The following is a 16,712-nucleotide window of genomic DNA, read 5'->3' as shown; positions in this document are numbered from 1 at the left end:
TTTTATTCTTTAATTTTCCGCAATGTAAAATTGTAAACCCAAACAGTACTCTGTCTTTCATCTTTTTATTTAAAAAGAAAAAAATGGAGGAAGAATTGCTGGAACACAACACCAATTGCGTTTATTTCTTAGCTTCTCCCCTTACTTGCAAGAAGATATTTATTTTCTCTTTTGGGCTACCGGAAGTAAGCTTTTCCTCTTTCGCACTTTCCCATTTTCAGCTCGCATTATGTGATTTTTTGTTGAAATTTTTATGTTTCTGGAACTGCATGTCAATGATTTGGATATTCAGTGATAGTTTTGAACCAAAACCATATAATTTTTTTCCTTTCTTCTTAATAAAACTTTTAGTACTCCTTATAAAAGATATTCAGTCCATCAGAATAAAAGTGAAATAGGGTTCTAGGCTAATTTTTTTTATCTTCTTGTTTGGTTTTTCTTTAAATCAGGGAATTGGTTGTGAGTATCGACATAGTGAAATCGTCAGGCTCAATCCGAAAGACTGCTGGTACTAGTTTACTGGGAATTGTATTGATCCGACCTATTATTTTCTGCGTCCTGTGAGCTCGTATTCTTTTTAATAAGTTCATGTTGATTATGAGACTGATATATCGTGAACAAATTCGATTTTTTTACATGTTTTGGAAATTTTACAGTTGAATTGTATTGAATTATAGCTTTAGAAGACAGTTCTGCATGCATGCAACTCGAAAGGCATCATGACAGGGTAGTATATTTGGAGCAGCTACTTGACCCTGTCATGATGCCTTTCGAGTTGCAAAAGAGACTGAGAGGTGAATGCGCTGTTTGAGATTTCATTATATTTGATCATCTGTTGGAAAATTTTTAACCACAAGGATTAAACGAAGAAATTATCATATGTCATTTATACAAAATAATTCCAGCTTTGTTGGTGACTTTCAACAGTGATACATAGTTCATTTTAGTAGTATTTATCAACTCTGCATTTCTAGCCCCATTTTTTCTCGCAGGCATTTCATTGAACATCTATGCTTCACCTAAGATGACATGTATCTAACATTACACCTTGAATCATTGATGGTCCTGATAGTCCCTTGGTCGAGTCTTCTCTCAATGAACTCTTATTCAAGTCAACACCTACACATAATTCAAAGTTAGATTAGAATTTCTCATGCATCCTCGACTGAAAGTTACGCTGGAAATGAGAAGAGAGGAGTGAAAAAGGAAATTCAAGATTGAAAAGGAATTTAGGGTTTAGAATGAAATTGAGGACTGTGTTGCAAGTTTTAAAAGTTGGGGGACCTAAATGCAAGTGCCTGAAAATGTACTAACAACAATGTAATGGAGGGGGTCATATTGCAAACGGACTAAATGTTGGAGGACTATATTGAAAGTTTTAAAAGTTGGGGACCTAAATGAAAGCTTTAGAAAAGTTTAGTGACCATTACTATATTTTACCCATAAATTTATTATATAAATTAAAAATTATACAAAATTATTAAGAAAATATCAGTGTCTTGGTTAATTATCCTTAATTAATGACTTAAAAGATTGAAGGGTAAAGTATACAAATGGTCCCTTGACTATATGGCAATGCTTTGTTAAGTCCTTCAATTATTAAAAATTACATAATGGTCCTTGACTATAGGGTGTTGCTTTGTTGAGTCTTTCAACTATTAAAAGTTACAAAATAGTCACCCGACTATTCATATATTCCAAACTCATCATTTTTGTTAAAAATTTGACAGTCATTTGATATGGAAGTTAGTTTGCTAACTGGATATGATAAAATTTCATTCCAGAATCATTTGAATTGTATAGCTGTTTAAGATTCTAGGATCAGATGTTATCATATCTCGATTAACAGGTATAGTTGTTTAATATTCTAGGATCATATGTTATCATATCTCGATTAACATGTCAACATTCAACTCAGGCGATCATCAATTTTTTAACAGAAAATGACAAATTTGATACATATGAATAGTCGAATGACCATTTTGTAACTTTTAATAGTTAAGGGACTCAACAAAGTAAAACCTTATAGTCGGAAGATTATTTTGTAACTTTTAATAGTCGAGAGACTAAATAAAGTAGTGACTTATAGTTGGGGGACCATTTGTCTCCTTTACCCAAGATTGAATCTATACCTTGCTTAAACATATGTGGTATGAATAAATTCCAGGCACGTAAATTAGAATCAAAGGATCATATGATACAAGATTAGATCCTAAAGCAAGCAAAACTAATTAAAGTTAAATCGCAAAACTAATTAAAGTTAAATCGCAAAACCTCAAAGAAAAACATCTAAAACTTCATCTTCTTCACCCATCATTACCCCTAAATGCACCATTATCACTTCCTCCTGTAACACGCCAAAGCTACCAATGGCCGAACCCTTCATCCCATTGTCTTCTTCAATGTTATTCCTCACTGTGATTTCTCTTTTCCTTGCATCAGCACTATTTCCAGGTATCACAAACTATGGATTTGATCCATTTTCAAAACTTTGGTATCGGTAATTCAAAACTATGCAAGTTTTTTTTATTTTATTGTAGGAGTTGAAGGGAACATTGGGGTCAACTATGGCACCGTCGCGAATAACCTTCCACCGACGTCGCAAGTGGCGCATTTCCTTTTGGAGTCCACTGTTATCAACCGCGTTAAGCTCTACGATGCCAACCCCGACATCTTAAAAGCCTTTGCTCACACCGGCATTGCCGTGACGGTAACGGTTCCGAATGATCTGATCCCTCGACTCACGAAGCTGAGTTTCGCGCAACAATGGGTGGAAGATAATGTTCGACCTTACACGCCGACGACTAGTATAGTTCGTATTTTAGTCGGCAATGAAGTGATAACGACGGCGGACAAATCGTTGATCGGAAATCTAGTTCCGGCTATGCAAACCCTCCACACTGCCCTCGTGGCGGCTTCTTTAGACCGGAGAATCCAAGTATCGACGCCGCATTCTTTAGGCGTTCTCTCGAACTCGAGCCCACCATCGACCGGAAAATTCCTACTGGGCTACGATGTTCATGTTATGAAGCCATTGCTTAGCTTCCTTAGAGCTACGAATTCACCGTTTATGATTAACCCGTATCCGTTTTTTGGCTGTTCATCTGATACGCTTGATTATGCGTTGTTTAGGCCAAATGCTGGAGTGTTGGACGGAAATACAGGGTTGCTTTATACGAGCATGTTGGATGCTCAATTAGATGCGGTGTTTTCCGCCATGAAAGTCCTGGGTTTCGATGATCTCGAGATCGTTATAGCCGAAACGGGTTGGCCATCGATGGGCGATTCTACCCAAGTCGGCGTCGATGCAAACGTTGCGGCCGAATACAATGGCAATCTCATGCGACACGTATCGTCCGGTGCCGGCACACCGTTGATGCCGAACCGAACTTTCGAGACCTACATTTTTGCGCTTTTCAATGAAGATCTTAAGCCGGGTCCGACATCTGAGAGAAACTTCGGTCTCTTCCGACAAGACATGACACCCGTTTATGATATCGGGATCCTAAGGCCCACGGTATGTTCTTAAACTTAATTATAGGGCGTTTAAATCGTTAATTTGGTTACCGACGAATTAAATTATTTAAAGTTAAATTAATTAATTTTTTAATTGTTAATCAATTTTATTTTTTAAAAAAATTATAAATTAGATCGAATAAAGTTTAATTAATTCTGTCGATTTAATTAAAAGTTTCTATAATTTTTTTATTAGATTAGTTTTAATTTAATAGATGTATATTTCTCGTTTGAGTTAAAATTTGATTGGACTTAAAAAAATTTCGGTAACCAAAGAAACCTAATAAACAAACTATCCTAACCTACCTAATATAATCACTAATGCATCCTTCAATGTCCCGTTGTTCCCTTAATTCAACAGGCGGTGTAGTGAACCTGTGTAGGTATCCAATTATTGTTAGGTTCATCTTGACCATTTTATCCGTTGTTTGATTTCCTTCCCAAAGCACGTGGGTGGTCTTGACCTCCCAATCCTTTTGCAGCATCGTTGAAACACGATGGCCTACCGTGAATTCTAGTTGCGATTGTTCTCTCCTTTGCATGTTCTCTCATACTTCTTTATTGTCTACCTCAACTATTATCTTCCTTGCACCTAGTTCCCAGGCTTCTTTTAATCCTTCCTATACTCCCCACATCTCAGCCTCTAATATCCAGTAGAACCTATCAATTTGTAGAATCCTGATCTCCATCGGCCCCTATCGTCCCTTATCGCACCTCCACTATAGGATAGATCTGTCGAGTTGATTGGATTTAAAATTTTAATAGGTCTTGTGTAATTAAAAAGTGATTTGATCTTAATTCTTAACGACTTTAATCTTAATATATATATATATATATATCAATATTTAATATTTTCAGTTAATTTAATTAATTAACTGATTTCAAGTTTGAAATTTTTAAAAAATTTAACAGTTAACTAATATAATATATAATTAACCGATTATTAAAATTTGATTTAATCGAGTAATTTGATTAAAATTAACCAATGAACCCCTGATTATACTTAGCCAGATAATTTGATTGATTCTTATGGTGGGCTTTGACAGGCTAGATCATCCATTCCGAACAACCAGACCCCAATTCCGTCGAAGACTCCGCCGTTAAATCCAAAACCGAGATCGTCTAAAGGAAAACGATGGTGTCTTCCTAAAACAGGCGCCGACGAAAGCACTTTGCAAAGGAACGTCGATTATGTTTGTGGCTTGGGTTTGGACTGCGAACCGATTCAACAAGGCGGTGACTGCTTCCTCCCCAACACAGTTCGAGCCCACGCCGCTTTCGCCATGAATGCTTACTATCAATCCACCGGAAAGAACGAGTCCGACTGTGATTTCGACCAAACCGGAGCCATCACCGACGTCGATCCAAGTAATAAATCAAATTAAGATACTGTTGACAACTAAATAATCGTTGTTAATTTTTAGATCCGCCATTGTTCCTATCATCTTTGTTTGATCCCTATTCGTTGTTGTTGTTGTTGTTGCAGGTTATGGAAAGTGCCAATACTGATGGCTTTTGTGCCGCAAACCAAGACATGAAACTATGAATGAATGATTCACTTTGAGATTCTGTTTTCACTTTTAGTTTTCTATAGCTCAGAAGACGAAACAAGAAAACAGGGAGGGCTGCTCGGGTATGTTACGCAGGCTTAAGTGCATGCATGGTCATGTAGTAAATTATCCGAAATGTTAATTGTACGACCAGAACAAATTAAATACTATATCTTCGAAATAAAAATAAATATTTAAATTTTTGTCTCTCTACTTATATTGGTACAATTTTTTTTCTTCTCGAGAACGTAATGTTACGTCCATGTACTTCAATCTAGAATTTATGTTTTGTACATTCTGTGTCCTTCCAATTAGATGTGTATAAAAAAATTTGATTTGATCGATTTATTTCGTTTATCTGATTTAAAAGTTTAAATATTTGAATCGTTTTTTATTTATGAACAATTCAAATTATATACTCATGGAAAATATATAATCAAATTGGATATAAGATCAATTAACATTAAAAACTCAAATTCTTAGCATTCATGGTATATGAACCCATAATATTAAAAAATAACAATAATTCATTTATCATCAAGATCGTTTGGTTTGTGTTAATATGCATGAATAATTGAATATATATAGAATATAGTAGATGTATAAAGGAAGTTGAATAAACCCACAAAATATACAGTTCAAATCTAAATTTTCTATCAAATTAAAGGTATGTTTATTGTACCGAAAACAATTTTTGAAAAATGAATTATATTTTTTAAAAATTATTCCCAGAAAATATTTTTGGCTATTTGAACAATAAAGGGATTTAGCAAAATAACTAGATGACCACGCATGTTTTTGATTGTTTGAAACCAAGCTAAATATTTCGCCGTTCTCTTTCTTCTTTTCTGATCTATAAGAAAATCATAGACCAAATGTAGAACTGTGATGAGAAAAGATCAAAAGATTATAAAACATCTACAAAAAGGACGAAGTAAACCTCGACTTACGGGGAGTAGGCTCGACAAAAGATCAGTTTGGAACAAAAGCAGGGAAGCGTAAATATGAAATTACAAAAGGGATACCAAATATTTTGGTTACCTAAGAAGATGAACATTGACTTCAGTTAGCATTGTCGGTGAGAAAGAGGTGATTGCAATAGATTCATATATGAAATTACAAAAGCGTAAATACTCGATCTAAATTAATTAATTAATAAATTGAATATCGACGGTTATAAAAAAAACTCTAAGTATTATATTTGGATTCATATATTTGATCCGAAAAATCAATCAATGGATTTTTTAGACTAGATTTAGATTGCAATTTCTAAATTTTTGAATATCTAAAATTTTGGTTTGAATAATTTTCAATATTAAAAAATATTTAAAGTGTAATAGATAATTTATGCTTGCGTGGACAACTTACACCAAAATTTGAATAAATTAAAATTGTTTAATTATTTATTCGATTAAATATTTAACGTGTTAAATTTATATTAAATAAAACATAAATAAATTTAAAGATGATTTGCACGAACCCCAATGATTTTGATGGTAAATTAATTGTTGTTATTCCTTGTGGTTTTAGATTTGAGCACTATGAGCGTTTAATGTCAAAATATTGAGGTTGCGTTTGTTTCACGGAATGTAATATTATCAGTGTGAATAAAAGATTACCAGAGAATGTTGTATTTTGTGTTTGGTTGGTTTTGCAGGAATGTAAGATTATCGTGTTTGGTTAAAGGAATAAAATATTATTAGAATGTATATTTTACCAAATTGTCCTTATTATATATTTGTTTTTTTTAAGTTGGAAAATATTTATATATTTTCTTTAAAAAATTTAAATTCATAAAATTTATATAGTTTTTTTACAAAATTGAAAATATAAAAAGGTTGAATTAAAGGGTAAAATTTTATTTTAACCCCTAAACTTCATATAAAATTTTAATTATATATTTTTTTTTGTAAATCTAAAATAGTTTAAAGATAAATTTTTAATTTAACATTCATAGAATTTTTATTATTCAATGAAAGAATAAGGATATTTTTGAAGAAAAAAAATATAAGGGCATTTTAGTCTAAAACGCCGATAATCTAAGAATACATAAAGAAAGAGAAGTAATGATATTCCCGGTAATATATCCCAAAAAAATCCACTATTAGTAATGTAAAATTACCAGGAATAACATTCTCGACCAACCAAACGGGAGAATATGGATTTCATTCCCATGAGAATCTCACATTCCTCCAACCAAACATACTCTGAGAGTTATTTTTAAACAGATACTACCATGTACTTACCCCATATTTATAAAAAAAATGATTTTACTAAAACATTAATAATATGAAAAATATTTTTAAAAATAATAATTTTCTCTTCCACTTTATGCAATCGAGATTAGTGAGAATATTTATTATTTTCCAACTGCATTAAATTGACATAAATTAAATTGACCCCTTAAAGTTCTGTATATCACGTGACCAACACGTGACATGGAAAAAGAAAAACAGAAACTATTAAGATAAAGATAAATCTGAGTCCACAACTGCAAATGAGCCACCTGTCCACAACAACAAATAGTCATAGTCCGCGAAACACGGGATCCCACTCCAGTTGTGCGCATTACGCCCTCACTTGGTTCGTCCTTGTCAATTATATTGAAGTCTACACCATTGTTTTGTTCGTCCGCCGGCGCCAATATTTCCTAAAAGAAAAATATAAAATCGAAGAAGAAAGGGGAATTTTTTAAATCTTTTTTCTTCAATTTTCGAAAAGATTTACAGAGGTTTAGTTTTACTAATATGCGAAACTGAATCAATCATTTCCTCTGTTTTTTTATTATTATTTTAGGGTTGGGTTTTGATTTTATTTCGGGGTTTTTGTTGATTGATTCAATGGCTGACTGGCAACAGCTTTTGCAATCGATTTTCCTAGGTCTCATCTTCTCTTATCTTCTTGCTAAGCTAATCTCCTTACTCGTTTCTTTCAAAGAAGATAACCTTTCGATTACCCGAAACCGAAGCAGCAATGTCCAAGGCTACGTGAAGATCGATTACTCTGGACCCGGGTCCGACCCGATTCTCAGTAATCCGTGCGAGGGACTGCACAAGTCGGATTCGGTGGTCGCCGAATTGGGGAGTCTTAGGAACGACAGCGATGGCCTTGATGAGGATGATGACGATTGGGAAGGGGTTGAGTGTACGGAGCTGGATGATGCGTTTAGTGCTGCGACGGCGTTTGTAGCTGCTGCGGCAGCGGATCGGTTGTCGCAGAAGGTTCCAAATGAGTTTCAGTTGCAGCTTTATGGTTTGTACAAGATTGCTACCGAAGGACCTTGCACTGCTCCTCAGCCTTCCGCTTTGAAAATGACCGCTCGTGCTAAGTGGTAAAGCTGTGTTTCTTGGCATTTTCTGCTCTCTTTTTTTCCTATTGAGTTTCTTCGTGAATTTTTTGGTTTGTGTGGGTTTTTATTATTTTCGCAGATGTGAATGCCTAGATGAGCTTGCTGAGTATAATTTGCTTTAATTCACTAGCTAAACTTTGTTTTCATGATTCAAAACTGAACTTGTTATGAGCAGAAATCTCGGTAAAACTGATGACCATTTAATTAATTTCTTATTCAATTATCAAATGTTTGAGTGTCTCCTAGATGCAAGGCACTTACATTTAGTATAAGAATTGTTTCTACTACATAACACAAGACCTGAATGATTGAAAGTTGCTTGAGAAAATTTATAGTCCTATTTGTTGATTGTGGTTATTTGTTTATTCTTAGGCAAGCATGGTATAAATTGGGTGCTATGCCTCCGGAGGACGCAATGCAGAAATACATTGATATCGTGACTGAGCTTTATCCAACTTGGGCTGATGGTTCGGCTATGGTGCGATTTTAATTTTACTGTGGTTCTATCTACTATTTTCCTTTTTTATGGTACTGTTTATTTGTATCTATATTCTTTTCAGTTTTCGCTGTTTTACTAATTTACTGGTTTCTCAACCTTTTTTTTTTTCGCAGAAGACCAAAGGTGGGGCTGATGGTACTGCAAGTAAAGATGCCAAAGGACCAATGGGACCAGTTTTCAGCTCTTTCATATATGAAGAGGAATCTGGAAATGAGTTGTAAGGTTCTTGAAACTTCATCATATTGATATTTCTAACTGCTATTCCTTAACTCTACTTATGCCTTGTAGAGGTTTACAAGGTAAGAAATAAGTCCCTCCAAATACATGGAAAAACTTGGAAATATTATTAGAGTCTGTGTAACAGAGTAAACTTGACCTTGTTATAGGGCGTCCCATATTTGCTCGAGAAAAATCTAGGTCTTTGAAATTGCTATTTTATATGATGGCCTAATTGGTTTTAAACATGCAAGTTTAGTATCTAAATTTGAATAGGAAAAATTTCATTTCTTGGGATATAAGTCAACCATGTGCGATTCTACATGTGATAGTAAAAAAAATTTCTTCTTGTTATACTATTTTTCTGTTCTTCTTATCACCTGCCTATCTAGTCCAATATAATTATGGAGTCATCAAGCAATTAAATCCTCCAATATCAAAGGAACTCCTGGCCAGTCCGTGCATCATGGATTTGGAGAGGTGTGGTTAAAAATTTCTTCTCCGATGATGGTTTTGGGGATTGTCTTAGGAAGAATATGCGGCTGAAGACTGGGAAGGGGAATTCTGTTCAGTTCTGGAATGATGTGTGGTTGGGAGAAGTACCGCTGAAAATTCAGTTTCCCAGACTCTATGTTCTTTCGAGTAATAAATCGGGTAAAGTAATGGAGTTTAGGGTGAACAATGGGGCTGGCTGGGTGTGGGACATTCAAATGAGGCGAAATTTGTCGGATTGGGAGGTTGATCAGTGGTTGCAGTTGATGGCTATGTTGAATAATATTTCTTTATCTCCATGTGAAGAAGACTGTTGGATTTGGTCAGGGAATGGAGAGGGCTGTTTTTCAGCTAAATCTTGTATCAACATTTTCTATGATCAAGATGGTAGTGAGCAAAAGAGAGTGACCTGGGAGAGGCATATTTGGGTTGGGATTGCTCCTCCACGGGTGGAGACATTTGTTTGGCAAGCTACTCATCAGAGAATAGCGGTTAAGGAGGAACTACTGAAGAGAGGTGTGGTTGGGATAGATGATCCTCTATGCTCTTTGTGTGGTAGGGAAATGGAATCAGTTACGCATCTCTTTTTGCATTGTGAGGTAGTTTGGGGTCTGTGGTCTAAATTTTTGAATATTTGGGATTTGTCCTTTGTGTTCCAAATAACATCATGGATTTTTTGAATTTGTGGGATGATTTACTCCCGAACTCAGTGATCTGGAAGTTTATTCCAAGGGAGTTGATGTGGTCAGTATGGAAATGGAGGAACGAGATCATTTTTCAGAAAGTAAAGATGGATAGGGTGAGATTGTTTTTTATTGTTCGTTTTAGAATAGCTTCCTGGTTTTGTTGCAAAGTTTAAGGAGGTGCATGTCCCTTTAGACTCACTTGTGGGTGATTTAAAACTTGCTGATTTAGTGCGAAGACAGGGAAATGGTAATCCACATTCAATCTGCTGGGTCCCTCCTCCGGATGGGTTCTTAAAGCTAAATGTTGATGGAGCGATGACAAAGGGCTGGGATAAGGGAGGTATTGGCGGTCTGATTCGGGACAGCAAGGGCATGTTGATTAAATGGTTTTCAGAAAGAGTTGGGGGTGGTCCTCCTATCTTGGTAGAATTATTAGCAATTAAGAGGGGGTTATGTCTCTTGGAAGATTTCAGTTTTGTTCTGAATAAGAGGATTATTCTTGAATCAGATTCAAGCAATGCTCTGAAGTGGATAAAGAATCTGGGGTTATGCACTCCTATTTTCATTTATTGGTGAAGGATATAGTCTCTCTTATGGCAGGGAAGGATATCATTATTAGGCATATCTTGAGGGCTGCAAATTGGGAAGCTGATAAATTAGCTAATGATGGGATAGGGTGATGTTTTGGTTACTGTTTGTTTGTGTTGATGTGTAGGAATTTGTTCTGTGTTTAGCTGTGGTTTTTTAGTTTTATGAAATCCATGAGGATGGTAGCAGATTGTGAGGGTTTGCTTATGATGTACTAAAGTTTTCATCTATAAATTTCTAGGTACTCTTTTCCTCCTTATTTGTCCTTCATGTTACTTGTATAACATGGAGGGTGCAAAAGGGGGTTTTTAATGAGGCCTATTTTCTATAAAAAAAAAAGGCCCTTTAACTTGGACTATGAATATGGAATGTGTCTGTTCCACGATTTGTGATTTATATTCTCAATTCTTGTTTTTCGCTATTTATTCTAAATTCTATTCAGAAGCATTGACATTGCCTTTTCGTATTCGACGTCTTAGGAGTTGTAAGTTTCTATGTGCTGATTGTTGAAATGCTTGCACTTTCTTTTTAACTATGGAATGGTTCCTGTTAGCATGAGGTAATGCTAAGTAATTCATTAACGAGTTAAAGACTTTCCTCATGCCATGTAAACTAAATATTATTTATGGCATAGTCTATTGTTTTCTAGTATTTAATAGATTTGATGGGAATGCTACTTACTGTTTTCAGGAAAATGGATGCAATTCATACTTTTGCCAGAGAAGGAGAACTGGATAATTTGCTTAAATGCATTGAAAGTGGAGTTTCCGTGCATTTACAAGGTTTGTTTCTATTTAGTTGTTTTTTGTCCCTTTAAAAATTATACTCTCATAGGGGTTTGAATGACTTGCTTTACCATGTAACTACCTTGCATATGTTGCTTGCAGACAGTGAAGGCAGGACACCGTTGCATTGGGCTGTAGATCGTGGCCATCTTAAAATCACGGAAGCACTTGTTAGCAGGAACGCAGATGTGAATGCTAAGGTAATTATTGTATTGCTCTCACTGTTTTACTTGTTTTTACCTCCTAATATGTGCTGAAACTATTCATATCTTATGCATAAAAAGAAGGAAAGAAATAATCGGGTTTGCAATGTTTTTGAACTTTTTCAAAAGCGTACCGGAGTTATGAGAAAAAGTTGTTTTCAGGCAGTTTATGCATCAGCTTGAACCTATTGAATGGTTTGCTATTTTATTCGTATATTTTTCGTTTTCTTCTTCTGGTGTTCTAATCAGTGCCGTTAAATTCTCTGTTTTTCTAATGGAAGGACAATGAAGGCCAAACCCCATTGCACTATGCTGTTATGTGTGAGAGGAAAGATATTGCCGAATTTCTTGTAAAACAAAATGCAGACAAAGATATGAAGGATAACGATGGCAACTCTCCAGTTGACCTATGTGAATCGGATTGGCCTTGGTTGTAATGTGCGGGAAAAGCTGGTTGATCAGTGTTTTAAACCGAGTTCGCCTTTCCTCAAGTACTTCAAAAATTTCTCATGGATGTACATGGCTACAAGCTATCCTTTTGCTCTTATAACATAGTTATATGCTAATGTGGAGCACTATGATGTTCATTGCCCTCACCTCCTTAATTACTGTTCTCTCTACCTCCATTATATCAAAGAGAGAGTTGGAAGCTAAGGAAAGTTTAGCCGGTAAAATGGAATTGAAATACGTTCTTTTGTTGTTGCATTATGAGTTGAATGAATGCACTGGATAAAGCCTTCAGGCCTAGCCGGGCATATCCGGAGAAATTGGATGTTACCCTTCAAAGGGTTGAATGGTGATAACATTTATCGGTATGTATGTCGTGCATTGTATGCTGGATGTAGGTACTGACCTAAGTACTTTGCTCTTATGGCAGATGAGATAAAACTGAGACTCGATTGCTCTAAATCTGTTCTATCAAATGGAGATCGAGACTCGATCTCCATGGCACGGATCGGATGCTGGTATCCTTATCTCTCTTTCTCGACCCTCGTATTCTCTCTTCAGCCTACTAAATGCCCTATTGTGCTTTCCAAGCATTGCTTTGGTTAATTTAATGAAATGTTCCATGACTCTCTGATCAAAACTCTTTCCTAATGAAACTCTGAGGCACGTATTAAACTTAATTATTAATTGAGTTGTACACTTTATTTTTAATAGAAATAAAAATTATTAATTATGTTAAAAATTTAATTTAATGATTATATACAAAAATATTAAAAAATAATAATTTCAAAATATAAAAATCTAAACTTTATCTTCTATTAAAAAATCAATTTAATGATTATATATATATATATATATATGTATGTATGTATGTATGTATGTATGAAATATAGTAAAACTATGATAAGATATGAACTTGGATTGGGTGCTTGGAGACCCCCCTTAAATTTGTAGGTTTGAATTCTCCCCTCAAACATGTTACTTTTTTTCCCGTCATTAGTTATAATAGGTTAGAAAAATATTGTAACTCATTAACAAGTGAGATGATCAATCCAGTGGCTTAGACGTGCCTAGTGGATGCTAAGTTTTGAGTTCAAACATTTTAGTTGAATATTATTTCTTCATTATATTCTGTACCCAATCAAGTTGTAACATGTTAAAAATTTAATAATGTATAATTATATCGATTTTGTTAATTGACACATCAACACTTCCGATAAATGTTAATGTTGATGACATATTGTTCGATTGAAATATGTAAATAGTTAAGTGGTCAAACAAGTAATTTACTCAAATTTAGCCATTACATTATTTTATAATAAATTAATTTCTTAAAATCTATTTTTGTATAACTATTTTTTTATTTCCTTAAAAATATACCGGGTTGTACGTTAACAGTTTGATCGTCATTTTGAAATAAAGGTTAATTTTTTTAAAATTATTTCTATATTCCCAAAAGAAAATTTTAAATTACAAATACATCAAATTATTCAACAGAAAAACTGATGTAATTTCACACTAGAAATGGATTCTGCTTCACCAAGAAGTTTCAACCGTAATCAGAATCCAACTTCACGTCAACATCATTTCTTAGAAAACAATCTCAGCCGTTGAATTGGCTTACCTTTTGCCAATAAACGTCGGCCAACTATATAACTTGGGCCACTTAAACAACATGTAGAATTGGTACAAGCCAATAGCAACCGAATATATTACCCGGATATGGATTTAAGTTACGGTTATGATTATAATTTTAGTTGTGTTTATCGTAATTATAAACATATATTATTATAGTCATTGTAGGTATATAATTCATATAATAATAATTTTAGACGATATTGATACTATTATATAACAACAAATATTTTGATATTGAACAACTATTTAAATTCATGTACACACATACTTTTGAATGCACAATTGATTGATGGAAGAAAGCTTAATACAATTTCAAGAGCAAAATCTTCCTCGTGTCACTTTCTAGTTGAGACTTGAGAAAGTTTTGAATTAGGAATAGATTGAGAGGGTGTTTGAATGCGATTATATTCCTTAAAAAAAATTAAATTCTCATTATTTAGCTTATATTTTTTAGTGATGATTTACTTTTATTCCTTTAAAAATTTATAATTTTACACTTCATAAACTTTTAATATAATTTTTTAAATTCGCATTCTTAACATAAAATTATATCTCATCCATTTCAGGTGAGAATTCTCATAAAATTTTGTGAGGTACAATTAGCTTAATCACGTTAATTTCATTTATGCTCGATAGTCAAGTTGATTTCATTTACTATATATATATATATATATATATATATATATATATATATATATATATATATATATTACTCAAAATTAAGGTGATAGATTTAATTAAGTGGACCCAAAATGCTTTTGATGTTACTTTAAAATTTATTATTTTATTTTGTACTTTTTTTATGAAGTTATAAGATTAGTATAAATTTTACTTTTTTTATATTTTTTTACAAAACTTGTCAGATATAATTAAATATTACGTAAGATTAATAAGTTGATTTAAATAGTAAAATAAATAAAGGTTTTTTTAACTAAAATAAACTTTGTTGGAAAATAATACAATAAAATATAATAGTATCAGTAAACTATGTGAAAACTACAAATTTCATCACTTAACTTTAACTACACTCTTATATTGGCCATTGAGCTTTAACCTTTTTTTTAGTTTGAACATTGAATTTTAATATTGCTCCATTTTTAGTCTTTTAATAATTAATAACAATATGTCCATACATTTTTTTTAGAGAAAATAACCTCAGTGACCAAAAATCAGATATAATATACGATTTTAACCAACTTTTTCCGGATTTACCAAAATGACCAACAAAATCGTAATGCGATCGCTAATTCGCAACGCGATCTCCATTATCGCAAATCAGTTTCCAGATTCGCAACGCGATTATTACTATCGCAATGCGATTTTCCAATTTCGCGTTGCGATTTTCCCAATTCGCAATGCGAATAAGTAAATCGCAATGCGAATTTGGAAAATCGCAATGCGATACTGACTATCGCAATGCGATAATACAAAATCGCAACGCGATACTGACTTTCGCAACGTGATTCTGACTTTCGTAACGCGATTCTGACTTTCGCAACGAGATTCTGACTATCGCAACGAGATAATACAGAATCGCAATGCGATTTTCAAAGTTCGCAACAGGTTTTAGTTTCGCAACATCCTTCTGAGTGAGACATACCAGATGACTTACAAACAGTTTTGCCACCAGCCATGGACAGAAGGCTACTTGGCCGACCAAAAAGTCACGATCGTATACCGTCTAAGGGTGAAGAGAAGAAGAGATTGACATGTAGTCGGTGCAAGGAAAGTGATCATACAAGGTTGACATGTGGTTCACCAGTGCCATCACAATCATCTTTTCCTCTACCAAAATATGGATCCTCATCAAAATCCAAAGATCATATGGTGTCAAGCAAAAGGCAATCAAAATCGCAATCATCTTCAAAATCCCAATCACAACCGGCTTCACTTTTTGGGACTGTTAACTTAGGTGATTTTTAAATGCAAACGTTGTATTATGTGTATTTTATGTGTGCACTTTTAAAATTTTCAGTTAGGCATGTATTAGTAACTTAGGTTTGAACATTGTTATGATATGTTCAGTTGTTATCACTTATTAGACATTCATTTGACTATCGCAACGGGAAAATCGCAACGCGAAAATGGCTATCGCAACGCGAAAATGGCTATCGCAACGCGAAAATGGCTATCGCAACGAGAAAATCGCAAAGCGAAATGAAAATCGCATTGCGATTTTCTCGTTGCGATTTTCATTTCGCATTGCGATTTTCTCGTTGCGATAGCCATTTTCGCGTTGCGATAGTTTGTTTTTCCTTCAACATAATGCAGATTGGAAATCAACAAATCAACTATTACATTTCAATCAATTAAACAAGAACAAATAAGAATTATGTACACATCAATTAAACAAATCAACATTTACAAATCATTTTTTACAAATCAATTAAATAATCAAAAATAATAATAATTCTTATTTCCTCATCAATTATTGAATCAATGAATCAACTTTTTCACCCGTACATCCATTTCACGCAGCTCACTTAAGGAATAACCTGCAAAAACCAAACATTTGCTCAAACAAGACTTCCTACACATCTAAAACCTACATACAACAAATTATTGAATTCTAGGTACTTAACCAAACATTTTCAAACCAAAAGGAGTATATATGTTAACAAAACTTGCATTTGACTTACCAATTAACAATGGATACTTTCATAACGCGGATGCAGGTAGGCAGCGTCTCGAATATATCGCTCTAGCCATATAATGCCGAAACCACAAGCCTACTGCAGCACTA

The 16,712-nt window shown here is 33.9% G+C and overlaps 2 protein-coding genes across 4 annotated transcripts; both read left to right on the top strand.

The window, feature by feature from the left end:
- Positions 1 to 2,289: 2,289 nt before the first annotated feature.
- On the top strand, positions 2,290 to 5,212 carry LOC120191950 (glucan endo-1,3-beta-glucosidase). Of its 2 annotated transcripts, none has more exons than XM_039194811.1 (4): positions 2,290 to 2,454; positions 2,541 to 3,517; positions 4,563 to 4,884; positions 5,003 to 5,212. In XM_039194811.1, exons 1-4 carry the CDS (start codon positions 2,370 to 2,372, stop codon positions 5,023 to 5,025), a joined length of 1,407 nt encoding a protein of 468 aa, XP_039050742.1. In that variant the 5' UTR covers positions 2,290 to 2,369; the 3' UTR covers positions 5,026 to 5,212. The 2 variants fall into 2 exon arrangements, with proteins under 2 accessions (XP_039050742.1, XP_039050743.1); XM_039194812.1 differs by having other exon boundaries at positions 2,291 to 2,440; positions 2,539 to 3,517.
- A 2,565-nt stretch (positions 5,213 to 7,777) lies between these two features.
- LOC120192169 (acyl-CoA-binding domain-containing protein 1-like) lies at positions 7,778 to 12,424 on the top strand. 2 transcript variants are annotated; one of them, XM_039195001.1, is made up of 6 exons: positions 7,778 to 8,397; positions 8,788 to 8,893; positions 9,031 to 9,131; positions 11,587 to 11,678; positions 11,784 to 11,881; positions 12,166 to 12,424. In XM_039195001.1, the coding sequence occupies exons 1-6, from the start codon at positions 7,907 to 7,909 to the stop codon at positions 12,319 to 12,321; spliced, it is 1,044 nt and encodes a 347-aa protein (XP_039050932.1). In that variant the 5' UTR covers positions 7,778 to 7,906; the 3' UTR covers positions 12,322 to 12,424. The 2 variants fall into 2 exon arrangements, with proteins under 2 accessions (XP_039050932.1, XP_039050931.1); XM_039195000.1 differs by having other exon boundaries at positions 7,779 to 8,397; positions 9,028 to 9,131.
- The last annotated feature ends 4,288 nt before the right edge of the window (positions 12,425 to 16,712 follow it).

Source organism: Hibiscus syriacus, unplaced genomic scaffold (assembly GCF_006381635.1).
Source record: "Hibiscus syriacus cultivar Baekdansim isolate YM2019G1 unplaced genomic scaffold, ASM638163v2 tig00116971_pilon, whole genome shotgun sequence".
Lineage (NCBI taxonomy): Eukaryota > Viridiplantae > Streptophyta > Magnoliopsida > Malvales > Malvaceae > Hibiscus > Hibiscus syriacus.
The sequence above is the reverse complement of the archived record's forward strand: the minus strand, read 5'-3'. Positions and strand labels throughout refer to the sequence as shown.

Excerpts from the sequence above, each read along its gene's own strand:
- LOC120191950 (XM_039194811.1), top strand. The coding sequence starts at position 2,370 with ATGGCCGAACCCTTCATCCCATTGTCTTCTTCAATGTTATTCCTCACT. Across the intron at positions 2,455-2,540 it reads TGCATCAGCACTATTTCCAG|GAGTTGAAGGGAACATTGGG; the intron begins GTATCACAAACT and ends ATTTTATTGTAG. Across the intron at positions 4,885-5,002 it reads CATCACCGACGTCGATCCAA|GTTATGGAAAGTGCCAATAC; the intron begins GTAATAAATCAA and ends TTGTTGTTGCAG.
- LOC120192169 (XM_039195000.1), top strand. The coding sequence starts at position 7,907 with ATGGCTGACTGGCAACAGCTTTTGCAATCGATTTTCCTAGGTCTCATC. Across the intron at positions 8,398-8,787 it reads ATGACCGCTCGTGCTAAGTG|GCAAGCATGGTATAAATTGG; the intron begins GTAAAGCTGTGT and ends GTTTATTCTTAG. Across the intron at positions 11,882-12,165 it reads ACGCAGATGTGAATGCTAAG|GACAATGAAGGCCAAACCCC; the intron begins GTAATTATTGTA and ends TTCTAATGGAAG.